Here is a 26,583-nt window from a genome sequence, read left to right as displayed (position 1 = left end):
GGAGCTGAGGCCTCCAGCAAGGAGCTAAGTCTTCCTGCCACCAGCCACCTGCGGAAGCACAGAAGAGGTCTCCTGGCCCCATTAAGCTTTCAGATGGCTGGTTGACATCCTGACTATAGCTTTATGAGAGACTCCAAGCCAGAACTGCCCAGCTAAGCTGCTCTTGAGTTCCTTACCCACCAAAAATGTGAAGTAGTAAATATTTTTTGTATTAAGCCATTAAGCTTTGGGGTAATTTACCACAAAGCAATTAATAACTAATAAAACAGTTATTATATGTAATAGTTACATTAAAACATTTTGGTCTCTGCTCCCTTTTTATAACATCCTATTCTTGCTTTAGATATAATAACCTCTTTAATTTCTTCAAGAATACTATCTAATTTAGAGGTATTTTTATAAGTTCTTACTTATTGCCTAAATTATTTTCTGCTAGTGGCAGTTCTTGTGTTTATTTTGTATTTTCTTTTTTATGCCACTAATATGTTTGGCATTATGTATTATCTTAGGTCTGGACTCTAATAACTTTTGCCAACAGTGAGTAATGCTGTTCATATGTAAGAATAAAAGACTGGGCAGCTGACTTGGCTTTCTGTTCTGCTATGTGGAAGTAGGGCCATTTCAGCCGGAAGCTCCTCAGAGCAGGGTAAGCCCCTGGCATGCCTATTGTCATGCTCCAGGTCCCCTAAAGTGAGCTCCAGGGCACTAATACCATGGAGGACATAACTCCTTATACAATTCACTCAACTTGTATAACAAAGAGCATATTCATTTTCTTCTGATACAGGAATGACAGACTGCTTATATTCTACAATGTAAGGATCAGAAGCTGCTGACATAACTGTTTTGATTACAGACCTTCAATTAATTCATCATTTTCAGCTTTACTTCTTACTCATGTACTCCGTAACTTATGCCAACTCTGAGCCCAAAGTCTCTCCTGGGTTCTAATGGACAGACTGGCTCCCACCTTGGACTCCTTAAACGAACTACAGGCTCCGACTTCCTTTATGTTGTTTTATCCATCAAACCACTCTTGCCCACTTTCAATCTCCCCAAAATTTGTTGAAATCTCTTACTGAATGATAATACCTTTTCTTCCTCTACTTCTTTTCTCTTTATGATTTTCGTTTATTCATTACCTACCATGCTTTTATTTCAATGAGACATGAGAGCCATGAATTAATGCATTACTCAATCCTACATCTTCAGAATTCCATATAAGACAGAACCTCCACACTTCTCTACAAATGTCACCCCTACTTCTTTGTCTTAAGTAAAAACTTTCGTATCCCATGGAAGGTAACCTCTTCTGCTATAGCCCTCTCAAACAGAGACTGATGTTTCAGTCATACACTGTGTACTGCAGGGTGGAGATGAGATAGAGACCCTTCTTTTTCCTCAGTACTACTTTTAGACTATTATCTTACCTTCTTATAAAAATCCCTTGCTCTACTGAGGCTCTCACTCTCTGAATAATATCACATGTTCTCCCCCCACCAACAACCATCTAGCAACACTGAACCTTTGGCTGCTGGCTCACAGTTTTCCTCTCTGTGCTATTACCATATGCAGTGATCTCAAAGTCTGTGGTATAAAGGTATTCAAACCCTTGGTTCCTTGGTTCCTTACCCTCTTCATCTCTAGTAACCCCCTCTTTGCCACCTTGGTGACCACTCCCACAGATTTATCCTTGATCTTGTCATACCAGAAATTGAACTGCTTCCAAAATCACCAATACAGAGAGGCATTTCCTTCTCCAAATAAAACCACCTAATTCTTCCAGATCACTTGCTTCAGAAACCCATTATAACAAGTATGAAGAAATACGGTAATAAGCTCTTTCCTCAATTATCTACAATTCCTTCCCATCTTGCTTTACTTTTCAAATCCCCTTGCCCTCCTCACTAAATCCTAACTCTCAATAACCTTGCCCTTCACATACACCCCCCACATCATCGCTTCTCTCCTTCTCAAAACGTTGTTCTATTGGATACATAGTCCAGCTCCTGCACTTTCAACCTCTTCCTCTCAACTGGCTTCCCCTTAGCATTAAAAAAGAAAACAAAAAACAACCCTGGTAATCTTAGATTTTTTAAAAAAGTCTTCTTTAGATGCACCCCGCTCCCCGCATACACACATCTGCCTCTAACTTCTGACCAGTCCTCTCAACACTCCCCACGATTTGAAGTTTTTATTTGTATGACTTATCTTCCCAGAAGACTAAGCCGCCCGGGGCAAGAATCTACATATTACTGTATGATAACATCTGGCACAGAGCTAATGCCTGACAGAGAAGTCCGTAATAAATATTTTTTGAATGGATAAGAACTCAAAATTACCATTCAGCACAGATTTGTCACTGGTTATATAATATTAAAATATTAAAACTAAAACTGGGATTCAGTCTTGATTTAAATAATCTGCCACTCTATTTCTTAGTATAGTTGTTTTAAAATCCTGATACTTAGCTAAGTTGAACTACAGCATTAGCTCACCCATATCATTCTCTTTCCCTCCTTCCTGGGAAAGAGTGGCCCCTGAAACCATGGAGGACATGGAATTGGCTGGCAGGTATCCAATGTCTGCTCCTTCACTTGTTAATCCACTCTGGCGCAACTTCGCAGAGTCCTGAGGTTCAGGACTCACAGATGAGGGTGTGGATATGTGCTTAGGGTGGCGCTGCTTCTGTAGTTCCATGGCTCTGCCAACTGAACAGAAAGCAATAGTTAACAATTCATGCTGCAAAACAGCTTAAAAAAAAAAAGATGACAAAAAGAATCTAGAAAAATGTCTGGAACATGGTGGGCCCTAGAAAAATATAACATGAATTATTATACAGAGTGAGGGATAGACAGATAGATAAACAGATCGATAGAAAGAAGGGAGGGAAAGGAAAGAAAGGAAGAAAGAAAGAGAAGGAGGGAAGGAGGTAGGAAAGAGAGAGCAAGAGAGAGAGAGGAAAAAAAGAGAGAGAGAAAAGAAAGAGAGAGAGAGAGCAAAGAAAGAGAGAGAGAGAAAGAGAGAAAGGCAGGGGAAGGTGAAGGAGGGTGAAGAGAAAAGGGTGGGAGATGGTAGAAGATGAGGCTGGTGAGAAGAGGCAGGAGAAGGGTCACGAGAAAAGGAGCTGAGGACAGCAACAGTGGGTGGGGGCAGAGGGGATGCCGAGAGCCGGAGATGGGCACGTACGAAGCTGTATTCATTTGTAAGAGAGAAGATGAAGCCTTTTAGCTCTGTGAGCTCTTAGCAAGCCCCTAGCTTCTCGCTAACACTCACAACTTCATCATCACGACATGCCTCAGAGACCATGCAGAATAATCCCTATGCTGCCCATTACCACTGCTCACATCGGTCACCATGAGAAGCTAAAGACTCTCAGCTCATCATCCCCCATAACCTGGCACATGCCCACACAGCTTTGTACATCTCTAATCCTAAAATTCTTCCTTCCCCAATTCCTACAATTCCTCTTCTGTATCCCTTGGAACACATGGTCAGCATCTGTGAAATGCTCTGTTCTCCTCAACCTCTTCTCTAAAACTTTCCTTCATCTTCTCAGTGTTTCTCAGCAAGGGGCACCACTGACATTTTGAGTGAGGGTTCCTCATTGTGTGGGACATTCAGGTTCACTGTATCACAACACCCCCCCGACTCCAGCCCATGCCAATATTTTCACATGTGGTACCTGTCACCTTGAAGACCACTATATGAGCTAATTTCTCTCCCCACAGCAGCTCGCCCACCCCTACTTCTCCTGCAGCCCTCTCTAGGAGACTGCCTCTCCAACAGGCCTGAGGGTGGAGGGACATCAGGAAATAAAACACAATGAAGAGGTGGAAAAACTGCAGAAGTATGGAGTAAGTGAGTAACGTATGTATAAAGAGGTAAAACAAAGTATGGTGGAGAAATCCATGCACATCTTGTTTTATAAATTTAACAATCAGAATTTGAATGCAAACAAAATCAGAACAGGTAAGTAAATTATGTTATGGACAACTAATGGAATACCCTACTGACATTAAATAAGATGATTATGACAACTGTGAAGTCACATGGGGCTTTAGTTCAGAAATCACATTGAATAGAAACAACGGAAGTTCAGTGGAAACATTTCTAGAACACCTTTTTCCAGCAACCCATTCTAGCTAAATGAGCCTAAATGTAAAGACGGCATGGAATGGTGGGAATGCAGCATTTTAAACTTCAACATACTTGCACTGTTGTCATGTCGGCTTGGTCTCCTTGGGGGTCCCAAGATGCTGGGGAATCCTCTTCGCTTCCCTTTTTCTTCGCCTTCCCTATCTTTCTTCATACTTTGCTAGAGTTGAGGTACAATCAAAAAGATAACAGATACGTAACAGAGTAGATTTCTTTTGTTGCTTTTAAACAGCAACTTTTTAAACATTCTAATGGTCAGTTGAAAGAAATTGGTTAAATGTAAATGAAAGACACGCACAGGGCACTCATTAGAGGCTGGACACAGTACTATGTACACACCAAACTCAAGATGCCTTTTCAAACCCTTCAGAACTGACAATTTGGGAAAGTAAAAGGTAGGTTTATAGCACATTTACTGGGAGCCTGTTCTAAGCAATTCATTCATCTGTTGAACAATATTTACTAAGCTAATAATGTACGAAGGCACTATGCTAAAAGCTGGGGATACAATGAAGAAGGTCCTTATCTTCATCCAGATTTACAATCTAACAAAAAAGAAACCAAGCCATACATAATTACAAACACTGACAGGTACCATAAAAGAAAAGTATGAGGCCAGAACAGTTAGGGACAGCTCTCTGTATAAACTACTAGTTTCACTTTTCACACTGCCTAATAAATTAGTTTGTATGGCTGGATTTCTCACTAGATTTTGAGTTTCTTGAGAACAAGGACCACATCTTATTCCTATTGGCATGCCTAGCACTAATTTGCTGAAAAAGTAAATACTAAGAAGAAGGAAAGCACTGCAGTCAAATGTAAAGAAGCATGGAGACCTTAACACACTATTATTATTCTAGTCTTACCTTGATTTTTGGAAGGAATCCAATCCGACCTCGCTTGTGCTCCAAATTTCGAGGTTCTTTCACTTTTACTCCCAAATGCTTCATGTACATGAGAATAACATATTGCATTGTTGAACTGAGGGAGAGAGGATTAAGTAAAATAAGACTTCTGGGAAGGGATGGTGGGTAGAATAAAGATATCAAATGACTTCCAAAACCCCAATGCTGAAATTCTTAGAATTCATCAAGTGAAAAATAAGGAGCTATCTATTCACTGTGAATAGTAAAGGATTCTACTCAAGATACTAGAATATTAGTCAAGTAAAATACAGGCCACCAGAGGGAGACAATCTATATTTTTATGTTAAAAGAAATAAATCATAATTTAGGGCAGGAGACAAGATAGTTTCTTTTTTCCTTAAAATTCTAGGAAAAAAGTAGTTATATTACCTCTTATCTTCTTCTACAGCCTGAGCAGTCATTCTAAAAATAAAAACATTTAAAAATGAAATATTAAAGTTTAATAAAAGAGTTGTTATTAAACTCAGATAACTGAAACAGCAGCACAGAGCCAAATGCTTTGGGACCCACCCCAAATCTCTGTCACCTGGAATAAAACATCAGAAAAATTCTAATCCCTGAAGGAACCATATGCTTTCCACACTCATGTCATCAACCGTAAATGTCTGATAGCAAGAAACATTTCCAAAGTCTGTGAATTGAAGCCAATATAAGTATTCAACCTGTTTTTGATCAGTTAGAGATTTTATAGTTACTCATTTTAGCAATACCCAGAAAAAGAAATACAAGAACGTCATCGAAAGTATCAGCATAAATGTAAAATTCCAGCTTCTCAAGTATTACGACAGAATAAACAGCTCCACGTAGACAACCTGACCCCCCTTCTAAATCTGTTCTCTTTAAGCACAGTTAGCATCTTAGTAGAGAGGCTTTTCTACACGTATTTCTGTTACTTACAACACTTCTTCAATTTTGGCAACAATCTGCTCTGCACATGCCCGTTCCTTCTCCAGAGTTACCCGGTCCTTGTCTCTCTCTGCATCAATTTTAGTCAGTTCGCTTTCAGCCAACGTCAGCCCCATGCTACGTTTCTGTCTAAAGGGAATAGGAGAAATTTCCTGAGGTAGCCTAGAGAAAAACTATCTCCCTCTGGAGATGTTTCATCAGAGTTTCCATAGCTGTGAATTTCTAGCAACAGGCAAAATGTCACAGTTTTCTATTTGGGGGCCCATGTCACCTAGGACACTGGAGGAAGAAAACTCTAGAGGCAATCACTCAACAGAGCGCACATCCCGAAGGACACACTTAGCACAGAGTGCTAATACTTAGCACAATGCCTGACAGCGTAAGGAATGGGGACTATGCGCTCTCAGTGCCATGCCGACCTTCTGACTGCAGATGTGCATTAGGCTTTAGTACCAGTGCTAACGACGATATGCTAAGCCAAGGACTTAATGTATAACCTTTTCCTACTTGAAAAGAAAATTAATTCAGAACCACCATATCAGCTTACCACCGAGCTTACCGAAAATCTTCCAAGTGCCTTTGAACTTCTGGGTGGACTCTTTCTTGCATAGTTTGGATATAGTGGCGATGTAGATCCTCAGGAATAAGCTCGGGTCTTCTTTTTTCTGCATAAATAGAAGAAGTCACCTGATCTAAGGCATATTTTTTGCATTATAACTGGCACTATTTGGTGCAAACTTAACTTGAAGTAAGACCAAGAGAAGTTCAATACATTTTATGTTATTTCATCTCAGAATTCATCTTTCATTTACCCTTAAATGTATTATAGGCTTTTGTTCTGCTGTGAGTCATATCACCTACTAGTCACCACGTAACAGACAGAAACCTTAGGGAGGAGCTGAGCTACGTATCTATAGAGATGTAATTCTCCAGCATATTGGTGCTCCAGACTTACCTAGATCTACTGATATTTCATCAGGAACAGAAACTTTCAGGTGCTAAAACAAAAATGCAAACAAAAAGTGAAATAGTACTAAGAGTTTTTCAGGATGCATATAAGGACTTATACAAAATAAAGGGATACAACTTGAATATCTATCTTTGCAAGAATATTCATGTATAGGCTCATTTTTTGGGTTTCACCCATCTCAATTTCATAGCTCTGGAATGTTCTATTGTTAAACTTGAAAATAAGCCTTTCTCCCAAGGATCATATGATAATGGAAACATCTACACTTGTTTTACTCGATGACTGAATGCTTCTGTGCCTTACTTATTCCTGTTGGCTTTAGTTTTCTAAAATGAATCAATATTGGCTTGGGCTTTTCTAGAATCACTGGTTAAGATAATCAGTTATCCATCATTTGAATCAATACAGGTAAAACCTCAACTATGTGTGTGTATCATACGAAAAATTTACTCATATATAACGATGATTTTTATTTACTTTTTTGATATACTCACACTACAGACCATGATATTCCCAACCATTTTGCTATGTAAAGCTAAAGAACCCTCACAGTAATAGTCACACTCCCAATGAGAAAGTGTTGGATATCAATGTTGAGGCCTTGGAGTCTTAAATCTCTAGTTCTTTCATGTGTAGCTCTTACTCTTGAACTAAGACGACTGTGTCATAATTTACTTCTTCTTAGCTAGGATTTGTTCACATAATAACTGCAGTTTTTGGTCCCATTCCCAGATAATTATCTCCTGTTAATTTGGGAAATGTCTTGGGAAAAAATTGTTTTGCATTTGGAGAAAATACATTAACTTCTTCACGTTTACTTTGTATTATACACCTACTTAAGTCATATCCTTTCAGAATTTAAACAATTAACATGAGACCTGAAGTTTTACATTTGAAAATAAGTCACTGCTAACAATTATGAGATCTCTAATATTTATTTGAAGAACAGTGAAATGGATTTCAAAGCTTTCTCTTTAACTGAAGTTGCCATAAAGTAGCTCAAATCAACTTTCCTCAAAGTATTTCTAGCACAAATGCAAAAAAGTATATATATGTTCATTTCTGTATGTGGGTATTTATATGAAATAAATATGACCTGTGGCATAAAAGGATAATTAGCAAATTAATCCATCAGGGTTCTTACACTTTCATTTTGATAAACTTATATAGATCACGAGCAGCAAAATATAAAGTTCTGACTTAGCATGGAGCAAGCACTCTTAAGAAATGTGAAATACAAATATACTGCCATTTCTTCATGAAAGAAAGTTACCTTAATAAATATATTGTGTAATATTTTAAACAATGGCAGTGTTATCAGAACCCTACCTAATCCATTCAGTAACGTCTGAGTGACCACTCTGCCAGGGTCTATTCAGTGCTGGTGAAATAGCAGTGAACAAACAGAACAAAAGTATCTGCCCGGATGGAGCTTACATTTGGGGTAGAAGAGTAGGAATATAGACAAAAAATAAATTAAAAAAGAAAACATAAATTCTATAGACAAAAATAACACGGGAAAGGTGACAGAAAGTCGGGGGAGATGAAATTTTAAGTAAACTGGTCAGGGAATTCAGGCTTCACTGAGAAGGTAACTGTATTGAGCCGTGTGTAGGTGTACAGGTAACTTTGCAAAAAATACAAAGAAAATGGGGCAAGTGCTGGAGGAAGAAGTGGAGCCAAAATGTTTCTATGCGAGTTTGATTTAAGATAAGAGAACTAACCGTGTCTGCACGCTAATATGAATGATTCAATAGAAAACAAAACAACTGATGATGCAGGAGAGAAGAACTGCTAGAATAACTAATCTTTAAGTAGGTATAAGAAAATACACTCTGGATAAACAGGGGAAGAGGTGGCCTTAGATAAAAGCAGAACAATCCCTACATAGCATCAGGAGAGAGGGCAGAGCATATGGTATGATAGAGGTAGGATGATATATCTGGTAGAAGTTATCTTCCGTGTAATTTAAATTTCTCAAAGAAACAGCAAGGTCATCAGTTGAGAAAGTGAGGAAGTGATGGAGAGTTTAAGAGAGAAAAGGTGTGAAACAGTCATCTAAGAGAAATGCAAATATGAAAGAACTAGGGACATGCAGCATGATTCTTCAAGAGGTACTAAGGGCTAACTGTTATTTACCCCTATAGCAAGGCTAATAATAAAACATACTAGAGCAGAAGCAAGAAGAAGCAAGAAGAACTACAATCCTGCAGCCTGTGGAATGAAAACCACATTCACAGAAAGAGACAAAATGAAAAGGCAGAGGACTATGTACCAGATGAGGGAACAAGATAAAATCCCAGAAGAACAATTAAATTAAGTGGAGATAGGGAACCGACCAGAAAAAGAATTCAGAATAATGATAGTGAAGATGATCCAGGACCTCGGAAAAAGGATGGAGGCAAAGATCGAGAAGATGCAAGAAATGTTTAACAAAGACCTAGAAGAATTAAAGAACAAACACCTAGAAGAATTAAAGAACAAACAAACAGAGATGAACAATACAATAACTGAAATGAAAAATACACTAGAAGGAATCAGTAGCAGAATAACTGAGGCAGAAGAACGGATAAGTGACCTGGAAGACAGAATGGTGGAATTCACTGCCATGGAACAGAATAAAGAAAAAAGAATGAAAAGAAGTGAAGACAGCCTAAGAGGCCTCTGGGACAACAATAAATGCACCAACATTCACATTATAGGGATCCCAGAAGGAGAAGAGAGAGAGAGAAAGGACCCAAGAAAATATCTGAAGAGATTATAGTCGAAAACTTCCCTAACATGGGAAAGGAAATAGCCACCCAAGTCCAGGAAGCTCAGAGAGTCCCAGGCAGGATAAACCCTAGGAGAAACATGCTGAGACACATAGTAATCAAACTGACAAAAATTAAAGACAAAGAAAAATTCCTAAAAGTAGCAGAGGAAAAACAGCAAATAACATACAGGGGAACGGGAGCTCCCATAAGGTTAACAGCTGATTTCTCAGCAGAAACTCTACAAGCCAGAAGGGAGTGGCACGATATATTGAAAGTGATGAAAGGGAAGAAGCTACAACCAAGATTACTCTACCCTGCAAGGATCTCATTCAGATTTGACAGAGAAATCAAAAGCTTTACAAAAAAAAAAAAAAAAAAAAAGCTTTACATTTACAGACAAGCAAAAGCTAAGAGAATTCAGCACCATCAAACCAGCTCTACAAAAAATGCTAAAGGAACTTCTCTAAGTGCAAAACACAAGAGAAGAAAAGGACCTACAAAAACAAACCCAAAACAATTAAGAAAATGGTAATAGGAACATACACGTCGATAATTACCTTAAATGTGAATGGATTAAATGCTCCAACCAAAAAACACAGGCTCACTGAACGGATACAAAAATAAGACCCATATATATGCTGTCTACAAGAGACCCACTTCAGACCTAGGGACACATACAGACTGAAAGTGAGGGGATGGAAAAAGATTTTCCATGCAAATGGAAATCAAAAGAAAGCTGGAGTAGCAATACTTGTATCAGATAAAATACACTTTACAATAAAGAGTGTTATAAGAGACAAGGAAGGACACTACATAATGATCAAGGGATCAATCCAAGAAGAAGATCTAACATCTAACATACATATGCACCCAACATAGGAGCACCTCAATACTTAAGGCAAATGCTAGCAGCTATAAAAGAGGAAATGGACAATAACACAATAATAGTGGGGGACTTTAACAGCTCACTTACACCAATGGACAGACCATCCAGACAGAAAATTAATAAGGAAACACAAGCTTTAAATGACACAATAGACTAGACAGATTTAATTGAAATTTACAGGACATTCCAGCTGAAAACAGCAGAATTACACTTTCTTCTCAAGTGCACAAAGAACATTCTCCAGGACAGATTACATCTTGGATCACAAATCAAGCCTCGGTAAATTTAAGAAAATTGAAATCATATCTAGCATCTTTTCTGACCAGAACGCTATGAGATTAGAAATAAATTACAGGGAAAAAACCGTAAAAGACACAAACACATGGAGGCTAAACAATACATTACTAAATAACCAAGAGATCACTGAGGAAATCTAAGGGGAAATCAAAAAACACCTAGAGACAAATGACAACAAAAACACGATGACCCAAAACCTATGGGATACAGCAAAAGCAGTTCTAAGAGGGAAGTTTATAGCAATATAATCCTACCTCAAGAAACAAGAAAATTTTCAAATAAACAATCTAACCTTACACCTAAAGGAACTAGAGAAAGAAGAACAAACAAAGTTAGTAGAAGGAAATAAAACATAAAGATCAGAGCAGAAATAAATGAAATAGAAACAAAGAAAACAATAGCAAAGATCAATAAGACTAAAAGCTGGTTCTTTGAGAAGGTAAACAAAATTGATAAACCTTTAGCCAGACTCATCAAGAAAAAGAGGGAGCGGACTCAAATCAATAAAATTAGAAATGAAAAAAGGAGAAGTTATAACAGACACTGCAGAAATACAAAGCATCATAGAGACTACTACAGGCAACTCTATGCCAATAAAAGGGACAACCTGGAAGAAGCGGACAAATTCTTAGAAAGGTATAACCTTCCAAGACTGAACCAGAAAGAAATAGAAAATATGAACAGACCAATCACAAGTAATGAAATTAAAACTTTGATTAAATATCTCCCAACAAACAAAAGCCCAGGACCAGATAGCTTCACAGGCAAATTCTATCAAACATTTAGAGAAGAGCTAACACCCATCCTTCTCTAACTCTTCCAAATAATTGCAGAGGAAGGAACACTCCCAAACTCATTCTACGAGGCCACTATCACCCTGATACCAAAACCAGACAGATACTACAAAAAAAGAAAATTACAGAAAAAACAAAAACATATTAGTTTAAAACCTTACTAAGATTTCTATTGGTAAAATAAAACACTACTATTATCTATTATCATTTATACTAGTAAGATCTTTTCCACCATTTTTCAGTTACCCTTGTGCCTCCAAACTTCAAAGAGGCCAACCAGAGTTCAATTATACAAATATTGCCCTTTCAATCCTAATATATATGTATATATATGTATATCATTTATGTTCTCTTTTTCACTCCCTCATCCTAAATACGCACATGTATAAAGCCCAATATACATATATATCCCTTAAAACTTACCGTGAGAATTCATATGCCTACAACTAACTTAGAAATGATACAAAAATTATAGTCAAGAATAATCAGTAATTGAGATATAATATAGATGTCAGAAAGCAGAATGAAGTCCAAAAACATGGGAGGGAAGACTAGAAGTAGGAGGCCAATACTTCAATGTACTAAAGCAAAGATTATAATATTAACTTGGTAACTTACTGCAGATCGATCCAGGAAGAACTGATGAAACTCAAGGAAGACACGACGAGTCTCCTTGGAATTGGTCTGTTTATACAGGTCTGAATAGAGATAACAGAGCTGTAGTAGAGAAAGAAATGGGGGAGAAATCATGAAAAACGTAATCTGCTGGGTCCTCGTCGAGTAGGAATGCCTTGAACAAGTAGGTCACCATAAACAATGTAGTTATTACCATATAACCAAGTCTTATAAAAAAATAAATTAGTAACATTTTAATCATCTTTCGTATCTAATGTTTAGAAAACTGAAAGACGTCCATCCACTCATCTTGCTGAAGTGAAAAGTTTTATGGTATATGAATCAATGTAAGAACTCTGAATTGGTGAAATCATAAAATATATTACCAATGTTGCAGGGTCAAACTGCGAAACTACATGGTGTAAGAAAACAGCCAAGTGAGCAGGGCGAGATTTTAGCAGTTCAATGCTCTGGAAACAGCTGCACTGCCCATTGATCTAGAAAAAGAGGTAATTATACATCAATAATGCCAATATATAAATGCAAAATGTAATGTCAGCTCAATTAAACGTAACTATCCAAATTTCACTTTAACCTACCCTAAAAAAATTCAAGATTTAAAAAAATTTCACTAGAATTTATTAGCAATACAGGCTATGGAATCTCCTCCTCTGAAAATAATCTCTTGGGAATAGGATGGAGGGAAGACCATGCTGGGAGAATAAAAGTCCAGAAGATGATTATCAAAGAGCTCACATGTCTACAAATCAGTATGCAAAAAAACAGGCTAATAACACTTCTAAAAATGCAATGGAAGGCTTTTTGCCTAATAACAAAATAGCTGTCTTCCTTTCGAGCTAATCGTAGAAATGGTGGTAGGAAAGGGAGCTGTATGATTTTAAATAAGACAACTCCTAGAATACTTGTATATTCCCAAACTACACTGAACACAGAAAACAGCAATAGTTAAACTTAAGGTAACCTAGAATCATATAAGTTAATCTAAACAAATAATACCAATTCTACACAATCTCTTTCAGAAAATACAAGAGGAGTAACACTTCTCAACTCATTCTAAGAGTTCAGCATTACCCAAGTATCAAAACCAAAGACATTATTAAAAAAAAAAACAACAACTACAGACTAATATCCTCCATAAACACAGATGCAAAAATCCTCAGCAAAATAATAGTTAATTGAATCCAACATTATTACGAAAAGGAAAATACATTATGACCAACTGTGGTTTATCCCAGGAATACAAAGCTGTTTCAAAATGCTCATAATATCAATTAATGTAATTTACCATATTGAGACTAAATTTAAAAAAACAACATATGATCATCTCAGTCATTCAACAAAAGTCAACATCCATTCATGATAAAAACTCTTATCAAACTAGGAATAGAAGGAAACTTTCTCAATTAAAAAGAACAGTATCTACAAAAAACCTATAGCTAACATCATACTTAATAATAAACGACTGAATGCTTTCTTCCTAAGATCAGGAATAAGACAAGGATGTCCTGTCTCACCACACCGCTTCAACCTCATACTGGAAATCCTAACTAGTACAATAAAGGTAAGAGCAAGAAGTAAAAGATAAACAGATTGGAAACAAGGAAATAAAAATTGTCTCTGTTCGTGGTTGTCTATGTAGAAAATCCTAAAAAGTTACTTTAAAAAGCTCTTAGAAGTAGTGAGCTTACCAACAAGATCATGGGATACAAGGACAAGAATAAAGCCAATCACATTCCTATATACCATCAATAAACAACTGGAATTTGAAATTTTTTAAAAAATTTATAATAACATACCCCTCTCCCAAGATGAGATACTTAGGTATAAATCAATGAGTTCTTATCAGCTTCAAAAGCAAAGCCATTTCTATTGGTCAAAGCTAAAATAAGCAATTAACCTGGGTAATTAGCCAATTAATTAATCTTAGTTCTAAGATTTTAGCTTCAAATCCTTATAAATATAATTTCAGTCTCCAGGAAGTGTTCATTTTTGCAAGAAATCAAACATCTCAGAAAATTAATAATCTGCTTCTTAGAAAAAAAGTCATCACCTGCTCATGTTCAGTACCAAAGTCATCATCCTCTGCTCCAATAATATGAGGTGCTAGACGGGTAGAGGGACTCCCAATAAGTGACTGAGTGTCCTGGTAACATTCAGAGAAAAGGAACAGAAAAATTATCCAGTGGTCAATTTCAGAGACAGGATAAAGCCAAACCATCACAAAGACATGGTTCACTAAACTGACTGGATTTCTTTTTATTTATTTTCTTTAGGTACTTTATTTTCAAACTGGTTCTCAAATTTTCCAGTGTTGATTGTTTCTTGGGGGCGGGGGGCGGGGGAGAACATTTCCCCTGGAAATAATAAACACCCTTTGCTTACTATACCCTTGGTTATCTGATTCTAATCCCTCTCTGTATACTTCATTTATTATTTCATACATATCTAGACCTTGTTATAGAAAGAAATAAAGCTGGCTTACATAAATAGTTAACAATTTTTAAAAGTTAGTTTAAAAGTGAATGAAGACAACAGGACAAAGGAAAAATGAGAATAGAAGTAAGCTTAGCAGAGAGGTTAATACAAAAATTTCTATTAAGGTCATATAATTGAAAGCTGTCACTGAACCTTAGTTTTTCATTTAAAGTTCATTTTCATAAGTACATAATGCAGGGTTTTCAATCCCGGTACTGTTGACATTTTGGGCCAGATAATTCTTTGTTGTGGAGGCTGTCATATGCATTGTAAAATGTGTAGCAGCATCCTTGGCTTCTCCCCACCCACTAGATGCCAGGAGCAGCCTCCCAGTCATGACAATCAAAAATGTTTCCAGACATTGCCAAATGTCCCCCAAAGGACAAAATCACTCCTAGTTGAAAATCACTGCCATAATGCAATAAAATGTTCAAGTAATCACACAAACACTGCTATAGAAACAATGACAACAAGACTGTAAAAATAAATTGTAGGTCGGTAGATCTCACTCCGGTGCAATAGCTCATCTATGTGTCAATTCACTTACAAATTTGGATTTCACATGAAAAAGGCAGCGGTGGAACATTACTGTATAGTGCAAAAAATAAGGGATATTTGAATACTACCAACACTGAAATCAGAGACCATACAGTATTAAGAGAAATAGAAAATTTGGAACAAATATGAAAAAAATGAGTTTGGCTTAAATATGACAGCAGTTGAATGCTGTACGATCTGGATTTGAGCAAAGAGAGTGAGGCTCTCTTTGATAGGGATTTGGAAGTTATCTGCACAGTAGTTACAGTTGAAATTATATACATGGACCAACAAGTTATAAATTAAGTGAATAATACATAGCTGTAGTTTTTCTTCCTTAAGTATGTTGCAACTCTATGTATCTGCATTTCCTGAACTTGATTCCGCCCTTTTTACTCTTGTTTTTTAAACCATAAGCCTTTAATAATTTTTTTTAAAAAATCAGGTAAAACAACGGAAATTTGTTTAGAGTATCAGTGAGACAACTTTTTATTTTGTCTTTGTTTATTTTGATGTGATACTTCTGATTTTTCAACAGTCCTTATGTTGCTAATAATAGATGAATCATAGTATGCTGTTAAATCTTTTACTATAAAACCTTATACAAGTCCTAATTAAAAAATAAACTCAGAATGCTAAAAGTATTCAATTAAGAAGATGCAAGATCTAGCAATTCCATTCTGAGTATACACCCAAAAGAACTGAACGGAAGAACTTGAACAGATACTTATTTGTACATCCATGTTCAGAGTAACATGATTCACAACAGCCAAAAGGTGGAAACAACCCAAGTGTTCACTGATGAATGAATGGATAAACAAAATGTGGTATAAACACAAAATGGATTATTATTCAGCCTTAAAAAGGAAGGAAATTCTGATACATGCTAAATCACTGATGAACACTGAAGACATTATGCTTAGTGAAATAAGCTGGTCACAGAAGGACACATATTGTATGATTCTACTCCTAGTCAAATTCAAAGAGACAGAAAGTAGAATGATGGTTGCCAGGAGCTGAACGGAGAGGATAACGGGGAGTTAGTGTTTAGTGGACACCAAGTTTCAGTCGGGAAAGATGAAAAAGTTCTAGAGATAGATGTGGTGATGGCTGCACAATGATGTGAATGTAACAATGCCGATGAACTTAAAAAAGGTTAAAATAGTATATTTTATGATATGTGCACTTTATTATAAAAAAAATTTAACCACCTAATATTGCTAACTATAGAGTAGCTCTCCATGTACCAAATCTTTATTAACTTCCTTTAATAAGTTTAAGCTTTTGCTCCAAAAAATACACACACACACACACACACACACACACACACACACAAATATCAGATATCTCTGTCACTTAAGTATAAGGAAAGCTAAAGAAAACATTATCATTTCATGGAGTTCATACTCACAGTGTCCTGAATTACTTCACTTTTCTCTGGGTTTTCCTCTAGATAAATCCTCTCTTTCAGGCCACTCTTCGGACTCTAATGAGAAAAAAAAAAAAAAGACATTCGTTTCATTTCGATAGTCTCACCAAAGGAGATAAAGAAAAATTGTGTGAAAGAATAATGTTCTGAATTTCATATTTGTGTTTGAAACTACTGAATATCTTTCATATAATACTTGGCTCTGCTACTTTTTACGTTGACTTTGGTAAGTCACTTACTCTCTTAGCTTTTTAGTTTTATGTTGATAAAACAATATAGAATAGTTTTATTTCATCTTTAGGCCTGAGGGTTAATTTCTATCAAATAACTCTAACCAGATATATTATATATCACAAATTCATTATATCAGGGCTTCCCTGGTGGCACAGTGGTTAAGAATCTGTCTGCCAATGCAGGGGACACAGGTTTGAGCCCTGGTCTGGGAAGATCCCACATGCCATGGAGTAACTAAGCCCGTGCGCCACAACTACTGAGCCTGCGAGCCACAACTACTGAAGACCGCATGCCTAGAGCCCATGCTCCGCAACAAGAGAAGCCACTGCAATGAGAAGCCCGCGCACCACAACGAAGAGGAGCCCACACTTGCTACAACTAGAGAAAACCCGTGCGCAGCAACGAAGACCCAACACAGCCAAAAAAAAAAAATCCTTTATGTCAAAATCAAACTGTATCTTTATCCATTTCCTCTAAACCTTTCTGCCCCAAACTGTTCTTTCTAACCAAGTTAAAAGCATTTTGGCCTATTTATATGAATGAAAATAAGCTTCTATTTTTCTGTTACTACCTCATGTAAACTGATCTACGGATTTTTATAAACTTTACATGGTATGTTTGGGATGACCTAATGTAAAATACAAACTATATGATACACAGAACTTCAATTTTGGGGGGATGAAGAACACCCCAAGCAATGGGAGCCATTCTTCAGAGCAGCTGAAAATGAGATACAAGAGATTTTTGTGTGAATGCCTATAAGGAAGATATATGCTACCTATACACATGCCTAGATACCACAAGATAGAGAAAACAGTAGTTTCAAATATAAGCCCCACCTGGGAGAAATGGATGACTCTGAGTCAAGAGATATAAAAGATAAAGTGAGAATAATTTTGTCACACCAAAATGAAAGAAAGCTATGTTACTGGGGAGTCATGTCAAAAGAACATAGAAGACAAATTGAGGGGACTACCACCAGCCCAAAAAAGGGGACAATTTAATAAGTATCAAAAAGAATAATCACTGCAATGGACTGAAATGCAATAAGCAAATATGTTAAAAATCTATAAATTCAAAATATTACACAGGTACACACATGTGGGCACACATCCCACATTAGTGACCTTTGGAGTATGTTAGGGCATCAACTCTTCTGAAAACACATACATAAAGGAAAATAATCAAATGTTTATATATAAGCTATATTCTAGGGTAACTTAAAACTAGTAAGGGAAAATTCTTCTTTATAAAATAATTCCATCTAATAAATACAGAATGAATGACAATATTATATTATCATTTTGAAACCTCTAATTAAATAATGGATGCAGGCATTTTGCTATCAATGGCAGGTAAAAACATTAGATAAAAGCTTAATGGAGAAATTTATAATGAAGGAGTCATGCTGACATCATCTGAACACCTTATACGAACTTAACAATCACGAAAAGACAACCAGACATTCTCCTCCTGATGTGATATAACAGGATATACACAGTACCACCCATGAATTGTTCTTGCCAAACAACAACTCTCAAACGTTAATCTGTTCAAGACTCTAGATCTTACTACCAATTTTCAGCAAATATATACTCAAGGAACATGCTAAACAACACCATGAAGATACAATTAGAATGTGGGTGGTTTTACTGGACATGTGACCCAGTTTAACAACAACAACAACAAAAGAGCAAAAAAAAATAAGAGGAGGGAACTATTATAACTTAAGAGACTTATCAACCAAAGGCTGAAGACGTTTACTGGATCCTGATTCAAATAAACCCACTGAAAAAAGATCATTATAAGACTACTGGGGTAGTCAAATTGCATATTAAGAAAATATTAATTAAGATTTGATAATGGTATTATGGCTATCATTTCTTTGTCTTCTTTTCTCTTAAAGATGCATATTAATGAAATAATGTCTTAGATTTCCTTAAAAATAATCCAGCATTTGGAGGGTATGAGGAATGAGGGAAGACAGACACAAACAAGTCTGAGCACTTGTTGATGAGTGCTGAGCTGGATGATTAGGTACATGAGGGGGATCATTAGCTTAGTGAATTTTTGAATAGGTTTGAAATTTTTGAAAATAATTTTTAAAAAGTCAGGTGCAAAATGAAAATCAGAGAGGCAGATGTTCTAAGTTTGAGATGATGATTTGTGATCAGGTTGCTTCTCTTGTGAGAACCAGAAATGTGGCTATTCTTTAAAGCCTTCTCTGAGGTGATCAAAAGCAGGGAATTTTACAATGATAATGATATCACAAACACCAGAAAGAGATTATTTTATAAAAAAAGGAGCAGAAAATTGAAAAAAAAAATTAAAAGCATTGATCGGTTCCTACAATCTTAATACAGTACAACTGAAACAAACGTGGAAATCCATAAGCTAAAAGCAGCACATCTCTAGCTTCAAAAAGACACCTGTAGGAATTACACGAGTTTGTTAGGTGTTCAGCGAATATCCTAGTTTGCACCATATCATCTCTCACCTGGATTTCCACAACATCCACTTATTTGGCCTCAGTTTCCTCAAGATCACAATGAAAGTTAAAAAGAATATCTGTAAAGCATTAGGTACAACCGCTGTCACAAAGTAGGTATTCAATATATGGTGACAATTTATCAGCCATTTAACACACATTTGTTAAGTTGCTCTTAAGCCAAGCAGTCTTCTTTTCTTGCTGATCTCCCTGTCTCTTTACTCCAATTCATTTTCCACACTGGCATGTTTCTGACTGTGCCTCTCTTCTGCATGCATGATGAAGCCCAAACTCTTTACTCATTCATTCTGTTGTTCAAATACCAATTAAACACCAATCATGTGTCAAACAGTCTTAATTCGCTGGAATGCCTGTTCCTACACTTGCCAATTCACTCTGTATTTCATAAAGTTATATTTCTAAGCCACAGATTTTATTGTTAACATTTCTCTAAATACAAGATAAAATTCAAAATTTTCATTTGTATCACTTGTTCTTAATTCCTACAATCTGCCAGTCTTTGTAGACATAAAGTCAAATATGATGGGTGCTTGCCTCTCAAGAAACTTTCCATCTAATGGTAGAGACAAGCCATGAAAACAGAGAGGAGAGCCAGCACTAAATCAAAAAGGAAAAATGTGAGGATTCCCAAAAGCAGTACTGCTAGAACAAGTTATAACTTGGACTCAAGGCTTTGCTTCTAAGATCAATTCCAGCCATTTCATCTATAATCCTAGTACACCTATAAAATTTTCACTGCTCTCCCCAAATGTTATGCATTTGCATACCTTGGAGCCTCTGAGTACTGGTATTTTGAAACTAGGTAGAGGCAGATCACTTATTAGCTGGGTAAGTTTGGCAAGTTAGTTAACTCACTTTGGCCTCAGTTATTTCTTTTGTTAAGCTGTGATAACAACACTACTACTTCATAAGGCTGTTCTGAGAATTAACTAAGATAAAAAATATATAACACATATTACAGCTTATGGTATATATGCCCAATAAACGGAAACTACTATAACTGTTTTCTTGAGTCAAAATTGAAATCTTTCATTAAGACAGCCTATCCAATCATAAGATTCCTATCAACATCTTTCAAAAAATAAAAAAATCCTCAAATTTTCCTTGCATGAGGAACTGAGTCACTGAGCGTTAAGCCTCAAAAGATACCCTAAATGATGGCTTAGACCAGTGGCTTTCATTTTTTTTTTTTACAACCTCCAATAAGAGAAATTTCACACTGCTAACCAGCATGTGCCCACATGCATACACACACACACTGATACATGTGTACATATACACACATGTGTGTATATATGTGTGTGTACAACAAAAGTCAAAAAAAGTAACACTTAGCTCTTCTACATGAAAAGTACTCTTACTTCCTACCCTATTATTTTTTTAAAATGCTGGCCCCAACCCACTAAATTGATTTTATGACCCACATTGGGAAGAAAAAAAAACTGATTTAGATTACTTTCCTCATCACTTTTAAAGAGGGTGATCTATTTTTAATTCGTTATTCCTATTATTGCACACTACTTACAAAGTATTGCTGAGCAGGTAACACTGAACTTAGCTTTTAAGTATTCATATAACTATGGTGCTACATCATATTCAGCTTAAAATACTTTCTGATCATCTTCTTAACAAAAATCCACGTACATCTGGTAATTTCTGGGTTAATCGAGAAAGCATTACTAAACATGGGCTATTAACTAAAGTCTACCTAAGAGGACTAAGGCTTTTCCTCTTTGTAATGGCAAAGTGCCCCATGATTCACGACTGAGTCACTCTGACCACAAATGGAATATTAACATGCTCTTAAAGATATCAACAGTTGGCCTCTCGGTTCTGTAAGAAAGCACTGGCATTATTAACTTCTCTACCCACAAATAAGACGCCTGCTGGGAAATTCCATCTCCTCAAAAGAAACATTTGGCAATGGTGTCCAAGGGAAAAAGTGAAGTCTGGAATTAAAAGCTCATATACAACGGTATCCAGAATTTCTGTTCATCAAATTGCTATATTAAAGATGGTGGCAATGAAAAGTAACTAATAAGAAAACACCTGTAGCTCACAAAACTTACAATCAAATCGAGAAAGAGGCTGTAGAGAAAAATACAAGAAGATAAAGGTGTAGAACACTTACATCTGCACTTTCACTACTGGGCCGAGAAGCATCTCCACTGCCATAGTCAATTCTGCCTAGTCCATCACCAGGATCTGCTTCTATTTCACTGACTGCTAGCCCATCGCCTAATGGCTTGGAGGATGTAACTGCAGCTCCATCCTAAAAGAGATCAAGCACACACACACACACACAAACACACACACACACACATTAAAAACAAACAAACAACAAAAAACCCTTTCATTATGGACTGTATAAAGAAACGGAGTTGCACTGCAACCTCAGTGGAGACTGTTTAAATTCACCCAGTTCGATGTAATCAAGAATGCTAAAAGCTCTAAAAGTCAAAAGCGTAAATGACTACTAATTCTGGGGTTCTCAAATGGCATGACCTTAAAGACAGGGAAAGTGGTATTGCAGTAAAGAGAATAAAACCTCAAACTTCAAATAAAGCAAAAAGATAAAACAGTTTAACTTATATAATTTATATTCCCTGCCCTTTAGTAAAGATTATGACACTATAACTTGTGGTTAACTGCCTTCCAACACTTTAGAATTTCAATAAATTGCCAATTCTGGGACACAATGCTATACCGTAAATTATTATAAGCTTTTAAATCAGGAACAACAGTTTTACTATTCAAACAGAGTAAGATTGTTGTCTTTGCTCAGTAATAACCACAACATAAACTGTCGATATTACTGAGGCGGAATACTCAAAACTTCATGTAGCTAATGGGATGAAAAGTAACAACAACAAAAATGTGTCATGAAAAGTACACTGAACCAGGAAGTCGGGAGGCCTTACAAATGTGTGACCTTGTTTGAGTCACTTAACCAATTCAGGCCCTAGTTTTCTCAACCGTTGCATGATTTTTTTTTAACTTTAAAATGAGCAGATTAGGATAGATGATTTCAAAGAATCCTTTTAGTTCTGTGAACCTACAGACCTAACTCATGAAGAATAACAAGTAAGCAGCTTTTACTCATTTCTCCATATCCCCAATCTAAATATTATAGAACATAAATCTGGTTGATGTATAAATGCTAAGCTATTTTTCTAGTGAGACTACCATCTTCAAAACATATCTATATAGCAAGTCTATTGAAATCTATTTTAAAATTAGAATAAAAATAGTTATTAATATGAATGTGCTTTGAATTCATCATACTGGGTTTAAATACCAGTTCCATCACGTTTGAGCTACATGACCTCAGACAAGTTATTTAATTTCTCTGAGTTTCTCTAAGTGTTTATGTAAAATGGGGGGAAACAACAGTAACATCTAATCTCAAAGGGTGTTGTGCAGATTAAATAAGAAAAATTGTACGTCCCTACTTAAAAACATAACTGCTGTTCTGTTTTACAATGGCAGAATACATCTCAAAAATGTAAATATATGTATCTAAATATAGTTTTGTAATTTGTGATATCAAAGCAAAAACACTCAATTCTTTCTAAAATTACTGTGGAACAAAGAAGCATGGTATCATGAGCAAGCAAACAATGAGAAGCCCACATTTCTTTTAGTTAATCATTATTTCTGTAACATCCAACACAGGACCTCCTGTTGGCCTATGCTAGAAAAAATAACTTTAAAAAAAGGCAACTGCAACACTCTCTGACACATTCCCAGAAGAAAATTCTCCTGCAAAAGGTTGGGTAGCACTTTTAATAGCGATGCTACCTGAGCAGAGCCTGTGGCTTTGGATAACTGCTCTTGCAGTTGAGGAATGTGTTTCTTGGCCTCTTGGATCTCTTTTAGCAATCTTTGGGCAGGTGTTCGGCTGTAATCTTCCTGCAATAACTGAAAAGTTATAAAAATATTTCAAGAATTAATTACTTATGTCAAGAAAATCTTTAAAAGTCTATTCTTAATCAATAAAATAGCTGATGGCGTTGATTACAATAGTGCTTAATTATGATTATAACAAATACCAACTCAACTATGCCCACTCACGTTTTTACTGGCCTATAAAACAGCCCCATTTCTAACTTAGTACCTGTAGCCGTTCCTGTTCTTTCTGTAACATTTTTCTCAGAATTTCTACTTTCTGGTTATGAACCACATTGTTTTCCTCCTAGAAAAAGATAAAAAAACAAACAAAAAGACAAGAACCAATACAAGGAAAGCGAAACTAAGTATCGAAAATGAGTCATACAATGTTACGTCTCAGCTCCAATTTTCAATACCTATCAGGATTTTCTTATCTCTGGTGGTTATGAAGACAAACTTTTAAACATGACACTTAAAGATAAAAGGTTACAGGGAAATGTCAACTCTTCTATTTCACTTTTGCTAAACTAGGTTCAAAAAACATTAAATATTGATATGAGTTGAAGAAATGAAGTTGCCTTAAGCAGAAGACTAATATCTTGGGCTTCCCTGGTGGCACAGTGGTTAAGAATCTGCCTGCCAATGCAGGGGACACAGGCTCAAGCCCTGGTCCACGAAGATCCCATATGCCACGGAGCAACTAAGCCCGTGTGCCACAACTGCTGAGCCTGTGCTCTACAGCCCGTGAGCCACAACTACTGAGCCCACGTGCCACAACTACTGAAGCCTGCGCGCCTAGAGCCCGTGCTCCGAATGAGAAGCCACCACAATGAGAAGCCTGCGCACCACAACGAAGAGTAGTCCCCACTCACTGCAACTAGAGAAAGCCCAAGCACAGCAACAAAGACCCAACGGAGACGAAAACAAATAAATAAATAAATATTTTTTAAAAAAGAAAGAAAAAAGAATAATATCTTACACTTTCCCTCCTTTGGATTTTTACTATCAACCCCCGTGCATGGTTCAAATTCCCAGTATTTCCTACCTGAAGTATTAAGACAGATCGCTAATTCATCTCCTGTCATTTCTCCTTGTTTTACAACCCTGTAATATTTTATCAAATAAGTCTTCCTAAAATCCTGTTATAATCACATCACTCTCTTCCTCAAAAAATTTGTAATATATTCTTACTGCCCATTCAGTTACCTGTAAATTGGCCTCGTAGTTGTGACTTTTCAAAACAAATAGTCTTACTTTTTTCTACTTTTTTCTCATCTCCTACTTCATAAATCTTTAATGGGCAATCAGCCAAACAAGAGTCCTCGCTATTTCCCCAAAATACCTGATGCTTTCTTGGCTCTTTACCTCTGTTAATCCTGCTTCCTCTACCTGGGTTGCCTTCTTCCCCACTGCCACCATTAGAACGTTACCTGTTTTTCAAGGCTCAATTCAAATAATAGCTTTCCATAAAGTCGTTCCTTATCACAACTGGATGTGCTTTCTCCCTCCTTTGAAATCTCACAGAACTTAATATTTTCCTTCTCATAATGTCTACAGCCGCCTCTGTAGTAAAATTACTTGTATACTCTTGATTCAATCTCAAACAACAAAGGTTTATTAAGTACTTAGTACTATATGCCAAGCAATATTTCAGGCTCTGGGGACACAACAATAAATAAAATAAACAAAAAAACCCTGTCCTCTTAGAGTGTATATTCTAAGATAACAAAGGACATTGAACATAGGATATCTTAATTATATTTTTGTGGGTGGCACCCTGTTTTGTATATGGTAGGTGTTAAATATTTGTTGAATTATATCTGCTATCCCAATACCCTGTCATCATTCCAAATCATTAGGTAATTATTTTTATCAGCAAGTTATCTTCTATAATCTTAAACTTAAATTTGTTTATCAACTCAACCCTTTGAAACTCAACATAAAGCAAAGGCATTATTATACAACTGAGCATTTACAAAGACGTTTTCCCCCTCTTACCCCCATGAGCACAGGACTAGTAATTCTCTCCATATTCCCAGATGCTCCAGGTGAATGAGGGGATGTCATGATGGGAGACATATGTCCAACGACTGATGGCTCTACTTCAGAATCAGCAAGTGGAAACTGGGGCGACCCAGGTGGGCGTCCCTGAACAGTGAGAGCTACATAGGAACCCGCTTGGGGTGGGCAGATGGAAGAAAGGGGAGGGAAGGGAAAATAACATTGTCAAAAAATGTTTACCACTTAATCTCTGATAGTTCTAAAAGGTCCAGGTTACATGAGAAAGCTTCATCGTCTGCTAACCATTTCCCCACAGAAGAAGAATCCTATCCGTCATTTCCCTTTTATGGCTCCCCTAAAATTCTAAAAGGACAATGCAATTTTCAGATAGCAAATCGCTTACTCATGAGGTCAGATATTACTTAAAAGCAAGTAAGATTTATAACTCCAGTAATTTTTTTTTAATTTAGAGAAGAATAAGTTATAATCAACTATCAACTATAATGGCTATGTTCAATCAATTCCTCAAATGCAAATTTTAAAAATCACCATATTAAGATGATACTAATTAGACAAGGTTTAACTAATTTTCTCTGATGATACAATTTTAAATTAACTTTAAAAAATGTGTGTGACGAGAAATACCCGACAAAAAGCAGAAGAAAAAACCCACAACAAATAAGTGGTGAGTTTTCATTTTAAAAATTTGGAGAAGACAAATTCACTAGGCATTTTACAGGGAAAAAACTATGGAAAGCAAAATTACCCATAACCAGAAAGACTCTGAAACAGACATTCATGAGTTATCTAGAATCAAGAAGAAATAATGCTTTCCAAATAAAAAACTTTTCTAGATAACTGACCTTTAATGACAAAATCTTTCTCTTAGACTTTTCAGTAGAACTTTAAATTGTATTTCATACTTTTTCTCCCAATTTAATCCTCCCATGAAACTCGCTAGTAATTATTTCACAGTGTTTGGGGTTCTAAAAATTTTTTTATACTTAGTGATCACAAATGCTGTGATATTGGGGAGATTTTAAGCACATACACTTTTTAAAGTTTTTCAGTCATATTTCTCTCTGTCACAAAGTCATCTAATATATCTTACTGACTTATCCATGTGCTTGGTTCTCATAGCCTCCTCGTTCTTCCCTTCTCTTCTTTAGATGTTTTTA

The 26,583-nt window shown here is 36.3% G+C and overlaps 1 protein-coding gene across 3 annotated transcripts in view; it reads right to left on the bottom strand.

Moving 5' to 3' along the window:
- Positions 1-26,583, bottom strand: part of ARHGEF12 (Rho guanine nucleotide exchange factor 12) — a 143,871-nt gene that overhangs the window by 27,894 nt on the left and 89,394 nt on the right. For all 3 annotated transcript variants that reach the window (XM_022560400.2, XM_022560401.2, XM_089915704.1), the window contains 15 exons: positions 25,403-25,581; positions 23,631-23,708; positions 23,315-23,434; positions 21,645-21,785; positions 16,753-16,827; positions 14,380-14,472; positions 12,695-12,805; positions 12,312-12,410; positions 6,946-6,988; positions 6,550-6,655; positions 5,982-6,119; positions 5,454-5,486; positions 5,025-5,139; positions 4,213-4,318; positions 2,499-2,711 (listed from right to left, as the gene is read on the bottom strand). In XM_022560400.2, coding sequence (XP_022416108.1) covers positions 2,499-2,711; positions 4,213-4,318; positions 5,025-5,139; positions 5,454-5,486; positions 5,982-6,119; positions 6,550-6,655; positions 6,946-6,988; positions 12,312-12,410; positions 12,695-12,805; positions 14,380-14,472; positions 16,753-16,827; positions 21,645-21,785; positions 23,315-23,434; positions 23,631-23,708; positions 25,403-25,581 — 1,650 coding nt within the window. The remainder of the gene's footprint in view (positions 1-2,498; positions 2,712-4,212; positions 4,319-5,024; positions 5,140-5,453; positions 5,487-5,981; positions 6,120-6,549; positions 6,656-6,945; positions 6,989-12,311; positions 12,411-12,694; positions 12,806-14,379; positions 14,473-16,752; positions 16,828-21,644; positions 21,786-23,314; positions 23,435-23,630; positions 23,709-25,402; positions 25,582-26,583) is intronic.

The sequence above is a fragment of the Delphinapterus leucas genome, chromosome 7 (assembly GCF_059928025.1).
Source record: "Delphinapterus leucas isolate spDelLeu-1000000601 "Yukka" chromosome 7, BTC_Dleu_Yukka2, whole genome shotgun sequence".
Lineage (NCBI taxonomy): Eukaryota > Metazoa > Chordata > Mammalia > Artiodactyla > Monodontidae > Delphinapterus > Delphinapterus leucas.
Note: the sequence above shows the minus strand (reverse complement) of the source record. Positions and strands in the feature narration are given on the sequence as shown.